This window comes from Ranitomeya variabilis, chromosome 8 (assembly GCF_051348905.1).
Source record: "Ranitomeya variabilis isolate aRanVar5 chromosome 8, aRanVar5.hap1, whole genome shotgun sequence".
Taxonomy (NCBI): Eukaryota; Metazoa; Chordata; class Amphibia; order Anura; family Dendrobatidae; genus Ranitomeya; species Ranitomeya variabilis.
The window spans coordinates 166649908-166670001 of NC_135239.1; the positions used below are offsets into that span (position 1 = coordinate 166649908).

Consider the following 20094-nt stretch of genomic DNA (forward strand, 5'->3'; position numbering starts at 1 on the left):
CAGAGCTGCTGGACCTACAAGAAGAAGAACATGGCTGGAAGAGGAACAAAGCTGCTGGACCTACAAGAAGAAGAACATGGCTGGAAGGGGAATATAGCTGCCGGTCCTACAAGAAGAACAGCTAGAAGACATGAGGGATGAAAAACTGGAGAAAGTAGAGAAGTATGCTTAACAGTCACACACTGAAAATTCACATCTCACTGTACACAGACAACATACAGACACTTCATATACTGTACACATAGACACACTATGATGTTGTAATGAGTGATTCATTTCTTAAATTTAAGAGGGGACTGGATGCCTTTCTTGTAAAGTATAATGTTACAGGTTATATATATTAGATTCCTTGATAGGGCGTTGATCCAGGGAACTAGTCTGATTGCCGTATGTGGAGTCAGGAAGGAATTTTTTTCCCCAATGTGGAGCTTACTCTTTGCCACATGGGTTTTTTTTGCCTTCCTCTGGATCAACATGTTAGGGCATGTTAGGTTAGGCTATGGGTTGAACTAGATGGACTTAAAGTCTTCCTTCAACCTTAATAACTATGTTACTATGTTATGTTTTCACACTTGTACTTTATAGTGGTAACCTCCCTTAGTATGCCCGGAGGAAGGGCAGTACAGCAGCCATGGTTTCCCTACAGGTTTCCACCACTGGGGGTTTTCCTGTCCTGAGTGTTGCTATACGCTCTTTGTGAGTGATGGAAGGTAACCAGCACATATAAAGCATATAATAAACTTCACACTATTTAAACTTTCCATGATGTGTCTGAGTGTTTATTTGATACTTTTATGTGTGGACAGGACCGCCATCAGAGCATTACTGCCCTCACTGTAGTGAGGGACCCGGTGAGCAAAAGCACTTCTGCTTTTTCACAGGGCCCGAGGGTATAATAAATTAAACTGAAGAAAATATGGAGCGCTGACTTCATAAATATAAAATATATTTTATTATTTAATTAAAATCAATAATAAAGAAAATATATACAGGGTGTACATCAAGAAGGAAACAACACATGCCACCTAGTGAGCACTTACAGTGCTTGGGCTGTCGTAGTACGGGACTACTGTTATACACAGGAATAATTGAAAGTGTATAAAGGATATTAAAAATCCAGCAGATAAACATACATCACCTCAAAAGAGGGGAAAATAACCACAGCAGACAAAAAATTATCAGTATAACTCAAGTACATCCATAGCTTCTCTACGTATACTTATCCTAATAAAGGTAATGTGTAATGGTAGCTCATATGGATATATCTAAAGTGCATATTGCATCAATGCATATTCCTCTGAGGACATAGCTTACCCATAGTAAAGGTGCAAGTGCAGACTAGTGATCCCCAGGGTCCGCCCCGACGCAGGTTTCGAGTACGCTTTCTCACAGGGGTAGAACATTTGGCATGTCATGCCTGCTTTTAAGTGTATGGGATGATTGATCTCCAGTGTGCCAGCATGTGCAGCCAGAGAGCCGCGCCGGAAGTACCCGTCACCTGATCAGCCTCTCTGGATCCTTGCACATCCGTATGCAACCATACAGCTCTGGCAAAAATTAAGAGGCCACCACATCAAAACCACCATCATGGGCAGCCCAATCTCCTAACCTGAACCCCATTGAAAATGTCTGGAATGTAATCAAGAGGATGATGGATAGTCACAAGTAGTTTTGAGCATTCCGATGTTGCTAATATCGGGTATCGGACGATATTCGCTGTATTGGAATTCCGATACTGAGTTCCGATATTTTTGCGATATCGGATACTGGAATCGGAAGTTCCCATAGTGCAATAATGCACTATAATTGAGTGTGGGCGGTGCGTGGGCAGAGACTGTGTGTCTCTGTGTGGGCGGGATCTGTGTGGGGCCATGGGGGGGTCTGTGCAGCCTGCCGGGGGCCTGTGCGGGCTGCCGGGGGGTCTGTGCGGCCTGCCGGGGGTCTGTGTGGCCTCTCGGGGGTCTGTGCGGCCTGCGGGGAGTCTGTGCGGCCTCTCGGGGGTCTGTGCGTCCTGCCGGAGCTCTGTGCGGCCTGCCGGGGGGTCTGTGCGGGCTGCTGGGGGGGGGTCTGTGTGGGCCTGTCGATCTTTGTGTCTGTGCAGGCATCGTCCGATGAGACTGCAAGTCCCATCGGACAATGCCTGCTACAATGACAGTGATTGACACATTAGCAAATGATGGGACAGTAGTAATCCCATCATCCAGCTAATGCGTTGAATGTAAAAAAAATACTACATACATGCTACATACATACTCCCAAACTGCAGCGTTTCTCGGACCCACATCCACAGCAAAACTGCAGATCTTTTTTACATCTGTGGTTTTGCTTGCAGATGTGCCCGACTCAATGAAAGTCTAAGGGTGCAGAAACGCTGCAGTTCCGCACAAAAGAAGTGACATGCTGCGAGAAAAAAAAGCTGCGTTTCGGTGCGGCTTTATCTGCAGCATGTGCACAACAAGTCTGCGGCTCTCATAGACTTACATTGGTTGTGCACTACACTGCGGATTTGATGCAATTCAGTGCAGCAAAAACGCTGCGGATCTGCAATCAAATCCGCAACGTGCGCACACAGCCTTAGCATTTAGTGAACCTCGCAAAAAAGCCAAGCAAAAAACAAGTGTGGGATTGCACTTTTTTTGCAATTTCATTGCACTTTGAATTTTTTTCACATTTTCTGTTACACGACATGGTAAAACCAATGGTGTCGTTCAAAAGTAGAACTTGTCCCGCAAAAAATAAGCCCCCACATGGCCATATTGACGGAAACATTATGTCTCTGGAAAGAAGGGGAGCGATAAACGAAAAAAGCTCCAGGGGTGAAGGGGTTTAGAAACATTGATATGGTGGACATATCTATGGAAATATATATAGATATATAGATATCTGTATGTATTCATCTACCTATCTATTTATCGAAGTATCCATCTATCTATCCATCTATCCGTGTGTAATGGAGTGTGGGTTGGACCAATGTAAAAGAGGAGGTTGGACAGAAATGACATCACAAATCTTTTTGAAGATAGAGGAGGGAGAGGAGGAAGGGGGGGGGTGTTTTGGAGTGGGTGTGCCAGGTGAAAGAGTTACAGGCGAGTGCAATGCATCATGGAACTTGTAGTATTAGAGCACAGTAAGTCAGGAGAAAGGAAGATGTCGATTCACCCAATGAGAGCTGGATCCAGCACTAAAGATGTGCTGCTACAGCATGATAAAAGGTAATATTGCTAAAATAAACACAGTAGATGTTTTCAGTGGCACATAATAGTAAGATTTATAAAAAAAAAGTTATAGTAGTGGACAACTTCTTTAATGCAATGTCGCGTTAACCACAAAAACGTAATTCTAGCGATTTTAATTTTTTTCTCATTACGCTGTTTAGCGATCAGGTTAATCTTTTTTTATAGATAGATTGGGCAATTCTGAACTCGGCAATGCCAAATATGTGTATATTTGATATTTTTTTATTATTTTATTTTGAATGGGGCAAAAGGGAGTGATTTAAACTTTTATATTTTTTTTATTTTTTTCATATGTTTTAAAACATTTTTTATTACTTTTGCCATGCTTCAATAGCCTCCATAGAAGGTTAGAAGCTGGCACAACTCGATTGCCTCTGCTACATAAAGGTGATGCTCAGATCGCTTCTATGTAGGAGAATTACAGCATTGCTATGAGCACCGACCACAGGGTGTCGCTCACAGCAATCCGGCATCAACAACCATAGAGGTCTCAAGGAGACCTCTGGTTGTCATGCTGATGCATCGTTGACCCCCGATCACGTTTCGAGGGTCAGCGATGCGTGCATTGCTGGCCCGATGGACGGAAGCACTAGATAAATGCTGCTGTCAGCGTTTGACAGCGGCATTTAACTAGTTAATAGTGGTGTGTGAATCGCTATTCCACCCGCCGCTATTGCGGGCACATGTCAGCTGTTCAAAACAGCTGACATGTCCCGGCTTTGATGCGGGCTCACCGCCAGAGCCCACATCAAAGCAGGGGATCTGACCTCGGACGTACTATTCCGTCCGAGGTCAGAAAGGGGTTAAAATTTTTGCGACGATACCTCCACATTTGCTGCTGGTGGTGTCCTAACCGGTGGGCTTACAGTGAGGGAAGCAATGTAGCGTTGCTGACTACCTTCATTCTGAGCAGGTGCACCAATGGTATGGGACGTTTGGTAGTTAGTCCAGGCTTGCAAGTGCATGCTGGTTAAATGTCTACGCATGCACGTTGTATTCAAATTTTTTACATTCTGCCCTCTGCTAAAGGTCTTTGAGCATTTCTTACAGATAACTTTGCACTGATCATTCGGATCTTGGTTAAAAAATTGCCACACTGCACTCTTCCTACTATTGAATACCTTTTCAGGCATTGCACGCTGTGCTACTTTCACTGGATGGCCACGCTGTCCTAAAACTGTTTTTGTTTTTGACACACGTTTTTGGCCTGATACGGACCTGCCAGATGAAAGCTGTTGCGATGTTGATGCCTGCTGCGGCTCATTCTCCTCCGCTTCTGAGCTACTGCCAGAGGCACCCTGTTCCCCCAATGGCTGCCAATCTGGGTCAACAACTGGGTCATCTATCACCTCCTCTTCAATGTCCTGTGCACCTTCCTCTGTGTCACCTGTAAGGTGCTATAGCATTCGGGACGGGGCACCATAGTCTCATCAGGGTCAGGTTCTGGCTCAGTACACTGTGAGGGCAATGTTGTGATCTGAGTCAATGGAGCAGCATAATAATCTAGCTGTGGCTGTGCATCTGTGCACTCCATGTCCGATTCATCTTGTAAAGGGCTGTGAACTATTTCCCTTTCTAACCCTAGCACGGTATGTGTAAAGAGCTCCATGGAGTAAACTGTAGTGTCGCCTGCCACATCCTTCACTTTTGCTTTGGGTGAAAGACCCAAGGAAGCGACTTGTTCCTGACCGTGAGCATCCACTGACGACTCGCTGCTTTTAAATTTGGAACTTTCGGAAGAGGAGGCGAAAGAGCTAGAAGCTCAGTCAGCAAGGAAAGCCAAAACTTTTCCCTGCTGCTCCGGCCTTAAAAGCGGTTTTCCTACTCCCAGAAAAGGGAGCCTTCGAGGCCTTGTGTAGCCAGACGATGACGCTGGCTCAACAACTCGAGCCTTAGGTGCTATTTTTCTTTTCCCACTACCACCAGATGCTCCACAGCCACCACCACCATCATTAACAGCTACAGCTGGCAATGACCGCCCACGGCCTCTTCCACCAGACTACCTCATTCTTGGGAAAATGTAACCAAACTAACAACCATTATATGGTACTGTAAAACAAGGTAGAAGGTGTATGTAAACTTGTTGAGAATTTTAATCTCCCTTTTTATGTGTGGGAGACTACTGGAAAAATCAGGCCCACTGTATTACACTACCCAGTGTACGTGGCAGAAAGTGGCTGGCAGATATACGACAAACAGAACTGACGCAGATTCACTTAGGGGCAATTTAAATCTCCCTTTTTATGGGTGGGAAACTACTGCAAAAATCAGGCCCAGTGTATTACACTACACAGTGTACGTGGCAGAAAGGGGGTGGAATATATATATAAAAAAAAGGGACTGTACTACAATAACAATCTCCCTACAATGATACAATGATCTCAGGAAAAGTATGGCAGCCAGCAATAAAAAGGACTGCTGCACACAAAAGTGTGGACAAATAAACAATAGAACTGTGCAGAAAGGAACAACAGGATTTTTGCTTTTAAAAAAGCAGTTGGTTTGCACAGCGGCGTACAAACAGCAATGCAGCTATCAGGGAGCCTTATAAGCTACAGAGCTGATGCACAAAAATCTAGCTTCCACTGTCCCTACAAAGAAAAGGTGGTGTTGGACAGTGGAAATCGCTACAGCACAAGCGGTTTGGGGGTTAATCTTCCCTCCCTAAGTATATCCCTGCTTCTGACGAAGCTGCAGCGACCTCTCCCTATACTCAGATCGGCAGAAGTAAGATGGCGGTCGGTGTGCACGCCCCTTTATAGCCCCTGTGACGCCGCAGACAGCAAGCCAATCACTGTCATACCCTTCTCTAAGATGGTGGGGACCGAGACCTATGTCATCACGCTGCCCACACTCTGCGTCCTCCTTCATTGGCTGAGAAATGGCGCTGAAAGCATCATAAGAAACATAACTTTGGTGCCAAGATCGCCGACAGCATGGCCGATCCCACACTGGGATCGGGTCGGGTTTCACGAAACCCGACTTTGCCGAAAGTCAGCGATTTTTGAAATTGTCAGATCCGTTTTGCCCAACTATACATATGATTTCTCTCATTTCAGGCACCATCCACATCTTACCCCGACCTGCACAAATTCCTTATCCTGCTGATACCCCATTGTTGAGCCACTGCTGCAGTGTATGTAGCTATTTCTGCCCCTGTTTGTTACCGTGTGTCCTCTAATATTCCTCCTACTGGAGCCCTATCATTGCACTCAAAGTATGATGTCAACAAAAGTGCCCCACAGACACTGTAAATTACCACCAAAGTGAATTACTCCACAGTACCCTCCACACGCACAGTATGAAGACCCTACTATATCCCACTCCACAAGTCCCCAGAAAAGTATGAGGACACCTACATTGTATGGTCCCTCAACTGTGACCTTCACACAACCATCCATACAATATAATGCATTGCACAGCTCTCTGCAAAAGTATAATGCACCGCATGCTCTATACACTATAATGCAACCCATAGTCCTTTGCATAGTATAATGCACCCACACTCCCTGCACTATAATGCACCCCATAGTCCTCTGTGTAGTATAATACACCCCATACTCCATACAGTATAATGCACCCCATAGTCCTTTATACAGTATAATGCACTCCATAAACCATACAACATAATGCAATACATGGTCCATACAGCATAATTCACCCTACAGTCCTCTATACAGTATAATGCAACCATAGTCTTCTGTATAGTATAATGCACCCCATACTCCATACAGTATAATGCACCCCATAGTCCTCTGTGTAGTATAATGCACGCCATACTCCATACAGCATAATGCACCCCATAGTCCTCTATACAGTATAATACACTACATAATCCACACAACATAATGCAATACATGGTCCATACAGCATAATGCACCCCATAGTCCTCTATACAGTATAATGCACCCATAGTCTTCTGTGTAGTATAATGTACCCCATAGTCCATAAATTATAATGCAACCTATAGTCTATACAGCATAATGCACCCAATAGTCCATACAGTATAATGCACCCCATTGTCCTCTGCATAGTATAGCGCACCTCATAGTCATCCATACAGTACAATGCTCCCCATAATCCATACAGCATAATGCACCAGATAGTCCATGCAACAAAATGCACCCAATAATCTATACAGAATAATGCAGCCTATTGTCTTTTGGATAGTATAATTCACCACAGTCATCCACACAGTATATGCACCCTACAGTTCATACAGCATAATGCATCCCATAGACCATACAGTATAATCCACCCCATGGTCCTCTGTATGGTATAATGCACCCCATACTCCATACAGTATAATACAAACTAAAGGCAATGTCATAAATACTTTTTTGTTTTTACAATTTCTCCTCGCTTGGAATTTCTGTATGTTTTCCTGTACACTATGTGGTGAAATGAATGACGTCATTCAAAAGTACAACTTGTCCCCCAAAAAACAAGCCCTCATATGGCTATGTGGACAGAAAAATAAAAAAGTTGTGAGTTTGGAAAAATTGGAAGAAACAAAGGCGCAAAAATGAAACTTGACCTTGTCATTAAGGGGGTTAAATAATGACTTAACAGGGAGGAAGAAAGCAGATGACAATTATTCTCTTACTCTCTCCATACACATTGGACGATCTCGTGAACATGTTACACATCACACTTCTCTCATCACATGACTTTAGTATCATCATTATTACATAGGGCTTTCACTGCTGCCATTTTCCAAACATCAGTTAAGAAATGGAACAACATGACAACTTCCCCAAATAACACTAATTGGAATAAATAGGAAAACTACAAAGATAGATATAAAAATAATACACTGCGTCTCCTTATAGCATTAATAGAATGCGCTTTCCCTTTAAATTTAGCGCCGCATGCATCATGTGCCTCAACCATCAACCAATAGCATCGCAGGATTTGAACTCAAAGAAAGAAACAAAACGTCAGTTGGTGCCAGTCTGCGATTGCTCTAATAGAGAAAAGACAGGCTCCTTACTGATTACTAGAAGTGACAGTTTTTTGGATTTATACCCGGATCGTTACCTGCTGATTGGAAGACAGCCGCCACCGACCGCCCTACAGAGGTGAGAACCATTGTGTCATGAATAAACTGCTGATTTATGTCATCCCGGATACTGACAGTTGGGATCTATACTGAAAGCAAAAGATTTCACCATAAAAACCCAAATATAGATAATGGGGTGATTATGCATAAATGGGATAAAATATGGTGATTTTGAATAAATATTTAAAATGTGGATAATGAGGTGTAAATATTAATCTGAAACACATGGGGCCACATATTTCTTCTAGCAATTCCCAGATCCAATACTTAGAAGTGCCATTATTAGCCTATATAATAGTTAAATAATACATAGATGACCGATTATATACAGTTATGGCAAAATCTAAGAGACCACTGCAAAATTTTCAGTTTATCTGATTTTTCTCTGTATAGGTATATTTTTGAGTAAAATGTAAATTGTTGTTTTACTCTACAAACTTCTGACGTGTCTCCGAAATTCCAAGAAATAATTTTATTACTTTTTTCTGAAAAGGAGAAATGGTCCAAATTTTTTTTTAAAAAATGCATTGCTTGCAGACCTCAAATAATGCAAAGAAAACAAGTTCATAATCATTTAGAAACAACAATACTAATGTTTTAACTCAGGAAGAGCTCAGAAATTAATATTTTGTGGAATAACCATGATTGATAATCACAGCTTTCATGTGTCTTGGCATGCTGTACACCAGTCTTTCACACTGCTCCTGGGGCAAAAATGTAAGCAGTTCTTCTTTGTTTGATGGCTTGTGACTATCCATCTTCCTTTTGATTACATTTCAGAGGTTGTCCATGCGGTTCAGGTCTGGAGATTGGGCTGCCCATGACAGGGTTTTGATGTGGTGGTCTCTTAATTTTTGCCAGAGCTATAAATATATATATATATATATATATATATATATATATATATATATATATATATACATATAAAAATATACATACACATATATACATATATATATATATTTAAGCACCACTCCAGTGGTTATCTTTAGTGCACCGTGGGAGTGGGAGTTCTTTATATGTAATTCTCCTGGCTCCTGTCTCATATTCGTCTGCCACCCCCTTAATCCTTTTCGAGTGTTGCTCCTATCAGTCTCTGGCGAAAGGTGACCTGCCATTAGCTCCAGTGTTTCATGGAGCGGCGCAGAGGTCACTTTTCAATACATCCCTATGAGAGCCTAGTTCTGGTTCTCATAAACTTGCATTGAGCTCTTGTAATCTAACTTCTGACTTGCAGCCAGTCAGAAGTTATGGGCACAAGATGGCGCCATGGAACTGAAGCGCCGTCGGTAAAAGAATGTGATCAGGCGGCTTACATTTAAAGCACCACTTCAACAGAACAAACAAAACAAATCACTGGAGTGGTGCTTTAAGTAGAAAATAGGGTCTGTTTTGTTTACTAGCTACAGCGCCACTTCTGTCAGTGGGTCATGTTGGGTATTACTATTAAATACCAATCAAGTCAATAAAGCTGCAATACTGCAAAACATGTAATGCGGGCCGTGGTAGTTACGTTTTGGGTTACACATTAAGTTGATAGCATTACTCTACTAGAGATCCTATAGAAAGAGCCATGCTCTGCATATTCAAGTTTTCATTTTTCTGTATGTTAGTTTCCAAGAAGAAGAGTAAAAATGGCCATGAGGAAGCGGAAGAGAGAACTGATCGCCCAGTATGAAGAGGAGTGGTAAGTAGATGAGGTTACATCACTGCACTCATCACAATCTATACACTTAGGGTATGTGCACATGTCAGGATTTCTTGCAGAAATTTTCCTGACAAAAAAACGGAAATTTCTGCCAGAAATCCGCATGCGTGTTTTTCGACGCGTTTTTGACACGTTTTTGATGCGTTTTTGATGCAATTTTTGTGCGTTTTTTCCCTGATGCATTGAATTGCGGGAAAAAAGCAGAAAATCCACAAAATTAATGAACATGCTCATTTTTTACCGCGATGCATCCATGTGCACAAAACATGCAGAATGCATTCTAAATGATAGAATGCATAATGCATGCATTTTTAATGAGTTTTTATAGCGTTTTTAGCACGAAAAAACGCGAAAAAACCTGAACATGTGCACATGGCCTTACACCGGCAAATCCATAGTGACCATTACACATCACCACTACACATATTTATGCCATTTACAGCTCAAAACTCATGTCAGATCCCCGTGAGGAGAACACCCATCAGGATGTAAGTGAATTATGTGTGGCCATAGTACGACCATGTGCATGATGCCTAACACTACCTCTTCTATTACAGTTCACGATCTGCCACCCAGGAAGAGGCCAAGAGGAGGAAGACAGAAGATGACATCCCCCAGCCAGAAGAGCGGGCAGCTTTCACCACACTCCTTGGTAAGACTCATTGTACCTTCCAAGGTTTCCAGATACAAAGTATTAGATTATATGACATGTATTAATCTATTTCATGTGTATTATGGTAGAGAAACATGTAGAGAAGTGATCTCCCTCAGCCTCTTATACTTATACCTAGTATGATACGTGGTGAGCAGTGTCGTGGCTTTGGTTTCACCTCAATAGTGATGCCATATCTTTAGGACAATTCTTCAGTATCTGATCAGTGGGTGTTGGGTGCCAAATCTCCATCAATCTGATATTGATGAGCTGTCCTGAGGATAATCCATCATTAATGAAGAACTCTACAACCCCACTAATTTAAGATTAATAGCAATAAAAATGTTTTCAATACAAAGTTCATAGTGAAATAAATCTATTTTTCTCATTTTTGTAGAAGAAGAATACATCAGATGTTTTCTAGCCAGGGACAGCTGTCTTAAGATTTCGGACAAGGTATTATTGTAGTGAAGGATAAGAAATCATCCAGATCTGAGAAGATCCATCATAGGGAAATAAAGGGCTTCTTCTTATGTAACAGTGGCCAGATATTACCATACATAGGAATATACTGATATATATGTTCTGTATTATATATACCTTCTAACTCTACTCTTCCCTCTAGTATCTCCTCGCCATGGTCGCCGCTTACTTCAGGAGAGCAGGACTGCGATCTTCAGAATATAAAACCTTCTTTTTTCCAGCTCTGTGAGTCTCTTTTATTATTACACATTCATGTCTATAAGTAACTTTGTTTTATTGTAAAACCAAGATATCTTTTCTACCACTTGGCTAAATACATGATAATTGCATTTGTTGTTGCTGTTAGTCTGTATTTTCTTCTGACGTGTATTATAATTTGTTTGGTTTCATTTCTCTCCCTCCAGGTTTTTAGCCAACCAGTTTGAAGAAGACGAGCCGTGTCAACGGGAGATCTACCGCTGGGCCCTTGGATGGACGTGGAGCATGAAGAAGGACCGACTACTACAATTCCGCAATGTTCTGCTCACCAGGATGGAATTTCGGGCTTGGGTGGATCGGGCCACCTGTGATCTGGTTAGCAATATAAACAATAATCATATAAACTGATCTGTAAATATATGTCACAATATAAACAGTATGCTTAAATGAATCCCTTAGACCTGATGGAGAGCTTGTACTTACTTTGCAAAGCCACGTCAAAATGGTCGTGTAATACTGATATTAGGCAGAGCCTTTTATGAGTGCAGCCATAGCTGGACTCATGAAATGCTTGTTTTAATATCAAAATCAAGAAAACTTTAATAAGTGATTATAAAGTCATTCTGCCATAGATTTTCAGTAATCACACCAGTATCATCAGGTCTAAAATATATGCAAATTGGATTATGATTAATGGCGACATATTCCCTTTAAACTCTGATTGTAATCAATTTTTCAATTCTAGATCATGGCACAAGACCCTGACCACTGGGCATGGAAGAGAGAGAGGAATATCCATCACAGCTGGGCAATCCGTTGGTTCAGGAAGAGTAAAGCCCTTTCCTGCTCTCTCTGTAACATCGTTCCAGGCAAGAAGGAGGAAGATGTGAATATCTAATGGAAACAGAGCTGCTGGACCTACAAGAAGAAGAACATGGCTGGAAGAGGAACAAAGCTGCTGGACCTACAAGAAGAAGAACATGGCTGGAAGGGGAATATAGCTGCCGGTCCTACAAGAAGAACAGCTAGAAGACATGAGGGATGAAAAACTGGAGAAAGTAGAGAAGTATGCTTAACAGTCACACACTGAAAATTCACATCTCACTGTACACAGACAACATACAGACACTTCATATACTGTACACATAGACACACTATGATGTTGTAATGAGTGATTAATTTCTTAAATTTAAGAGGGGACTGGATGCCTTTCTTGTAAAGTATAATGTTACAGGTTATATATATTAGATTCCTTGATAGGGCGTTGATCCAGGGAACTAGTCTGATTGCCGTATGTGGAGTCAGGAAGGAATTTTTTTCCCCAATGTGGAGCTTACTCTTTGCCACATGGGGTTTTTTTGCCTTCCTCTGGATCAACATGTTAGGGCATGTTAGGTTAGGCTATGGGTTGAACTAGATGGACTTAAAGTCTTCCTTCAACCTTAATAACTATGTTACTATGTTATGTTTTCACACTTGTACTTTATAGTGGTAACCTCCCTTAGTATGCCCGGAGGAAGGGCAGTACAGCAGCCATGGTTTCCCTACAGGTTTCCACCACTGGGGGTTTTCCTGTCCTGAGTGTTGCTGTATGCTCTTTGTGAGTGATGGAAGGTAACCAGCACATATAAAGCATATAATAAACTTCACACTATTTAAACTTTCCATGATGTGTCTGAGTGTTTATTTGATACTTTTATGTGTGGACAGGACCGCCATCAGAGCATTACTGCCCTCACTGTAGTGAGGGACCCGGTGAGCAAAAGCACTTCTGCTTTTTCACAGGGCCCGAGGGTATAATAAATTAAACTGAAGAAAATATGGAGTGCTGACTTCATAAATATAAAATATATTTTATTATTTAATTAAAATCAATAATAAAGAAAATATATACAGGGTGTACATCAAGAAGGAAACAACACATGCCACCTAGTGAGCACTTACAGTGCTTGGGCTGTCGTAGTACGGGACTACTGTTATACACAGGAATAATTGAAAGTGTATAAAGGATATTAAAAATCCAGCAGATAAACATACATCACCTCAAAAGAGGGGAAAATAACCACAGCAGACAAAAAATTATCAGTATAACTCAAGTACATCCATAGCTTCTCTACGTATACTTATCCTAATAAAGGTAATGTGTAATGGTAGCTCATATGGATATATCTAAAGTGCATATTGCATCAATGCATATTCCTCTGAGGACATAGCTTACCCGTATTAAAGGTGTAAGTGCAGACTAGTGATCCCCAGGGTCCGCCCCGACGCAGGTTTCGAGTACGTTTTCTCATAGGGGTATAACATTTGGCATGTCATGCCTGCTTTTAAGTGTATGGGATGATTGATCTCCAGTGTGCCAGCATGTGCGGCCAGAGAGCCGCGCCGGGGGTACCCGTCACCTGATCAGCCTCTCTGGATCCTCGCACATCCGTATGCAACCATACAGCTCTGGCAAAAATTAAGAGGCCACCACATCAAAACCACCATCATGGGCAGCCCAATCTCCAGACCTGAAACCCATTGAAAATGTCTGGAATGTAATCAAGAGGATGATGGATAGTCACAAGTAGTTTTGAGCATTCCGATGTTGCTAATATCGGGTATCGGACGATATTCGCTGTATTGGAATTCCGATACTGAGTTCCGATATTTTTGCGATATCGGATACTGGAATCGGAAGTTCCCATAGTGCAATAATGCACTATAATTGAGTGTGGGCGGTGCGTGGGCAGAGACTGTGTGTCTCTGTGTGGGCGGGGTCTGTGTGGGGCCATGGGGGGTCTGTGCAGCCTGCCGGGGGCCTGTGCGGGCTGCCGGGGGGTCTGTGCGGCCTGCCGGGGGTCTGTGTGGCCTCTCGGGGGTCTGTGCGGCCTGCGGGGGGTCTGTGCGGCCTCTCGGGGGTCTGTGCGTCCTGCCGGAGCTCTGTGCGGCCTGCCGGGGGGTCTGTGCGGGCTGCTGGGGGGGGTCTGTGTGGGCCTTCCGGTCTTTGTGTCTGTGCAGGCATCGTCCGATGAGACGGCAAGTCCCATCGGACAATGCCTGCTACAATGACAGTGATTGACACATTAGCAAATGATGGGACAGTAGTAATCCCATCATCCAGCTAATGCGCTGAATGTAAAAAAAATACTACATACATGCTACATACATACTCCCGAACTGCAGCGTTTCTCGGACCCACATCCACAGCAAAACTGCAGACCTTTTTTACACCTGCGGTTTTGCTTGCAGATGTGCCCGACTCAATGAAAGTCTAAGGGTGCAGAAACGCTGCAGTTCCGCACAAAAGAAGTGACATGCTGCGAGAAAAAAAAGCTGCGTTTCGGTGCGGCTTTATCTGCAGCATGTGCACAACAAGTCTGCGGCTCTCATAGACTTACATTGGTTGTGCACTACACTGCGGATTTGATGCAATTCAGTGCAGCAAAAACGCTGCGGATCTGCAATCAAATCCGCAACGTGCGCACACAGCCTTAGCATTTAGTGAACCTCGCAAAAAAGCCAAGCAAAAAACAAGTGTGGGATTGCACTTTTTTTGCAATTTCATTGCACTTTGAATTTTTTTCACATTCTCTGTTACACGACATGGTAAAACCAATGGTGTCGTTCAAAAGTAGAACTTGTCCTGCAAAAAATAAGCCCCCACATTGCCATATTGACGGAAACATTATGTCTCTGGAAAGAAGGGGAGCGATAAACGAAAAAAGCTCCAGGGGTGAAGGGGTTTAGAAACATTGATATGGTGGACATATCTATGGAAATATATATAGATATATAGATATCTGTATGTATTCATCTACCTATCTATTTATCGAAGTATCCATCTATCTATCCATCTATCTATCCATCTATCCGTGTGTAATGGAGTGTGGGTTGGACAAATGTAAAAGAGGAGGTTGGACAGAAATGACATCACAAATCTTTTTGAAGATAGAGGGGGGAGAGGAGGAAGGGGGGGGGGTGTTTTGGAGTGGGTGTGCCAGGTGCAGAGTTACAGGCGAGTGCAATGCATCATGGAACTTGTAGCATTAGAGCACAGTAAGTCAGGAGAAAGGAAGATGTCGATTCACCCAATGAGAGCTGGATCCAGCACTAAAGATGTGCTGCTACAGCATGATAAAAGGTAATATTGCTAAAATAAACACAGTAGATGTTTTCAGTGGCACATAATAGCAAGATTTATAAAAAAAAAAGTTATAGTAGTGGACAACTTCTTTAATGCAATGTCGCATTAACCACAAAAACGTAATTCTAGCGATTTTAATTTTTTTCTCATTACGCTGTTTAGCGATCAGGTTAATCTTTTTTTTATAGATAGATTGGGCAATTCTGAACTCGGCAATGCCAAATATGTGTATATTTGATATTTTTTTATTATTTTATTTTGAATGGGGCAAAAGGGAGTGATTTAAACTTTTATATATTTTTTATTTTTTTCATATGTTTTAAAACATTTTTTATTACTTTTGCCATGCTTCAATAGCCTCCATAGAAGGTTAGAAGCTGGCACAACTCGATTGCCTCTGCTACATAAAGGTGATGCTCAGATCGCCTCTATGTAGGAGAATTACAGCATTGCTATGAGCACCGACCACAGGGTGTCGCTCACAGCAATCCGGCATCAACAACCATAGAGGTCTCAAGGAGACCTCTGGTTGTCATGCTGATGCATCGTTGACCCCCGATCACGTTTCGAGGGTCAGCGATGCGTGCATTGCTGGCCCGATGGACGGAAGCACTAGATAAATGCTGCTGTCAGCGTTTGACAGCGGCATTTAACTAGTTAATAGTGGTGTGTGAATCGCTATTCCACCCGCCGCTATTGCGGGCACATGTCAGCTGTTCAAAACAGCTGACATGTCCCGGCTTTGATGCGGGCTCACCGCCAGAGCCCACATCAAAGCAGGGGATCTGACCTCGGACGTACTATTCCGTCCGAGGTCAGAAAGGGGTTAAAATTTCTACGACGATACCTCCACATTTGCTGCTGGTGGTGTCCTAACCGGTGGACTTACAGTGAGGGAAGCAATGTAGCTTTGCTGACTACCTTCATTCTGAGCAGGTGCACCAATGGTATGGGACGTTTGGTAGTTAGTCCAGGCTTGCAAGTGCATGCTGGTTAAATGTCTACGCATGCACGTTGTATTTAAATTTTTTACATTCTGCCCTCTGCTAAAGGTCTTTGAGCATTTCTTACAGATAACTTTGCACTGATCATTCGGATCTTGGTTAAAAAATTGCCACACTGCACTCTTCCTACTATTGAATACCTTTTCAGGCATTGCACGCTGTGCTACTTTCACTGGATGGCCACGCTGTCCTAAAACTGTTTTTGTTTTTGACACACGTTTTTGGCCTGATACGGACCTGCCAGATGAAAGCTGTTGCGATGTTGATGCCTGCTGCGGCTCATTCTCCTCCGCTTCTGAGCTACTGCCAGAGGCACCCTGTTCCCCCAATGGCTGCCAATCTGGGTCAACAACTGGGTCATCTATCACCTCCTCTTCAATGTCCTGTGCACCTTCCTCTGTGTCACCTGTAAGGTGCTATAGCATTCGGGACGGGGCACCATAGTCTCATCAGGGTCAGGTTCTGGCTCAGTACACTGTGAGGGCAATGTTGTGATCTGAGTCAATGGAGCAGCATAATAATCTAGCTGTGGCTGTGCATCTGTGCACTCCATGTCCGATTCATCTTGTAAAGGGCTGTGAACTATTTCCCTTTCTAACCCTAGCACGGTATGTGTAAAGAGCTCCATGGAGTAAACTGTAGTGTCGCCTGCCACATCCTTCACTTTTGCTTTGGGTGAAAGACCCAAGGAAGCGACTTGTTCCTGACCGTGAGCATCCACTGACGACTCGCTGCTTTTAAATTTGGAACTTTCGGAAGAGGAGGCGAAAGAGCTAGAAGCTCAGTCAGCAAGGAAAGCCAAAACTTTTCCCTGCTGCTCCGGCCTTAAAAGCGGTTTTCCTACTCCCAGAAAAGGGAGCCTTCGAGGCCTTGTGTAGCCAGACGATGACGCTGGCTCAACAACTCGAGCCTTAGGTGCTATTTTTCTTTTCCCACTACCACCAGATGCTCCACAGCCACCACCACCATCATTAACAGCGACAGCTGGCAATGACCGCCCACGGCCTCTTCCACCAGACTACCTCATTCTTGGGAAAATGTAACCAAACTAACAACCATTATATGGTACTGTAAAACAAGGTAGAAGGTGTATGTAAACTTGTTGAGAATTTAAATCTCCCTTTTTATGTGTGGGAGACTACTGCAAAAATCAGGCCCACTGTATTACACTACCCAGTGTACGTGGCAGAAAGTGGCTGGCAGATATACGACAAACAGAACTGACGCAGATTCACTTAGGGGCAATTTAAATCTCCCTTTTTATGGGTGGGAAACTACTGCAAAAATCAGGCCCAGTGTATTACACTACACAGTGTACGTGGCAGAAAGGGGGTGGAATATATATATAAAAAAAAGGGACTGTACTACAATAACAATCTCCCTACAATGATACAATGATCTCAGGAAAAGTATGGCAGCCAGCAATAAAAAGGACTGCTGCACACAAAAGTGTGGACAAATAAACAATAGAACTGTGCAGAAAGGAACAACAGGATTTTTGCTTTTAAAAAAGCAGTTGGTTTGCACAGCGGCGTACAAACAGCAATGCAGCTATCAGGGAGCCTTATAAGCTACAGAGCTGATGCACAAAAATCTAGCTTCCACTGTCCCTACAAAGAAAAGGTGGTGTTGGACAGTGGAAATCGCTACAGCACAAGCGGTTTGGGGGTTAATCTTCCCTCCCTAAGTATATCCCTGCTTCTGACGAAGCTGCAGCAACCTCTCCCTATACTCAGATCGGCAGAAGTAAGATGGCGGTCGGTGTGCACGCCCCTTTATAGCCCCTGTGACGCCGCAGACAGCAAGCCAATCACTGTCATGCCCTTCTCTAAGATGGTGGGGACCGAGACCTATGTCATCACGCTGCCCACACTCTGTGTCCTCCTTCATTGGCTGAGAAATGGCGCTGAAAGCGTCATAAGAAACACAACTTTGGTGCCAAGATCGCCGACAGCATGGCCGATCCCACACTGGGATCGGGTTGGGTTTCACGAAACCCGACTTTGCCGAAAGTCAGCGATTTTTGAAATTGTCCGATCCGTTTTGCCCAACCCTACATATGATTTCTCTCATTTCAGGCACCATCCACATCTTACCCCGACCTGCCCAAATTCCTTATCCTGCTGATACCCCATTGTTGAGCCACTGCTGCAGTGTATGTAGCTATTTCTGCCCCTGTTTGTTACCGTGTGTCCTCTAATATTCCTCCTACTGGAGCCCTATCATTGCACTCAAAGTATGATGTCAACAAAAGTGCCCCACAGACACTGTAAGTTACCACCAAAGTGAATTACTCCACAGTACCCTCCACACGCACAGTATGAAGACCCTACTATATCCCACTCCACAAGTCCCCAGAAAAGTATGAGGACACCTACATTGTATGGTCCCTCAACTGTGACCTTCACACAACCATCCATACAATATAATGCATTGCACAGGTCTCTGCAAAAGTATAATGCACCGCATGCTCTATACACTATAATGCAACCCATAGTCCTTTGCATAGTATAATGCACCCACACTCCCTGCACTATAATGCACCCCATAGTCCTCTGTGTAGTATAATACACCCCATACTCCATACAGTATAATGCACCCCATAGTCCTTTATACAGTATAATGCACTCCATAAACCATACAACATAATGCAATACATGGTCCATACAGCATAATTCCCCCTACAGTCCTCTATACAGTATAATGCAACCATAGTTTTCTGTATAGTATAATGCACCCCATACTCCATACAGTATAATGCACCCCATAGTCCTCTGTGTAGTATAATGCACGCCATACTCCATACAGCATAATGCACCCCATAGTCCTCTATACAGTATAATACACTACATAATCCACACAACATAATGCAATACATGGTCCATACAGCATAATGCACCCCATAGTCCTCTATACAGTATAATGCACCCATAGTCTTCTGTGTAGTATAATGTACCCCATAGTCCATAAAGTATAATGCAACCTATAGTCTATACAGCATAATGCACCCAATAGTCCATACAGTATAATGCACCCCATTGTCCTCTGCATAGTATAGCGCACCTCATAGTCATCCATACAGTACAATGCTCCCCATAATCCATACAGCATAATGCACCAGATAGTCCATGCATCAAAATGCACCCAATAATCTATACAGAATAATGCAGCCTATTGTCTTTTGGATAGTATAATTCACCACAGTCATCCACACAGTATATGCACCCTACAGTTCATACAGCATAATGCATCCCATAGACCATACAGTATAATCCACCCCATGGTACTCTGTATGGTATAATGCACCCTATACTCCATACAGTATAATACAAACTAAAGGCAATGTCATAAATACTTTTTTGTTTTTACAATTTCTCCTCGCTTGGAATTTTTGTATGTTTTCCTGTACACTATGTGGTGAAATGAATGACGTCATTCAAAAGTACAACTTGTCCCCCAAAAAACAAGCCCTCATATGGCTATGTGGACAGAAAAATAAAAAAGTTGTGAGTTTGGAAAAATTGGAAGAAACAAAGGCGCAAAAATGAAACTTGACCTTGTCATTAAGGGGGTTAAATAATGACTTTACAGGGAGGAAGAAAGCAGATGACAATTATTCTCT

General features: G+C 42.9%; 1 protein-coding gene across 1 annotated transcript; it reads left to right on the top strand.

Moving 5' to 3' along the window:
• Positions 1-8189: 8189 nt before the first annotated feature.
• LOC143788836 (speedy protein 1-A-like) lies at positions 8190-11370 on the top strand. The gene is made up of 5 exons (XM_077278747.1): positions 8190-8317; positions 9912-9985; positions 10564-10658; positions 11056-11114; positions 11284-11370. The coding sequence occupies exons 2-5, from the start codon at positions 9933-9935 to the stop codon at positions 11368-11370; spliced, it is 294 nt and encodes a 97-aa protein (XP_077134862.1). The 5' UTR covers positions 8190-8317; positions 9912-9932.
• Positions 11371-20094: the final 8724 nt, after the last annotated feature.

Coding starts and splice junctions, on each gene's coding strand:
- LOC143788836 (XM_077278747.1), top strand. CDS start 9,933: ATGGCCATGAGGAAGCGGAAGAGAGAACTGATCGCCCAGTATGAAGAG. Junction 9,986..10,563: donor GCCCAGTATGAAGAGGAGTG/GTAAGTAGATGA, acceptor CTTCTATTACAG/TTCACGATCTGCCACCCAGG. Junction 11,115..11,283: donor GTCTTAAGATTTCGGACAAG/GTATTATTGTAG, acceptor TCTTCCCTCTAG/TATCTCCTCGCCATGGTCGC.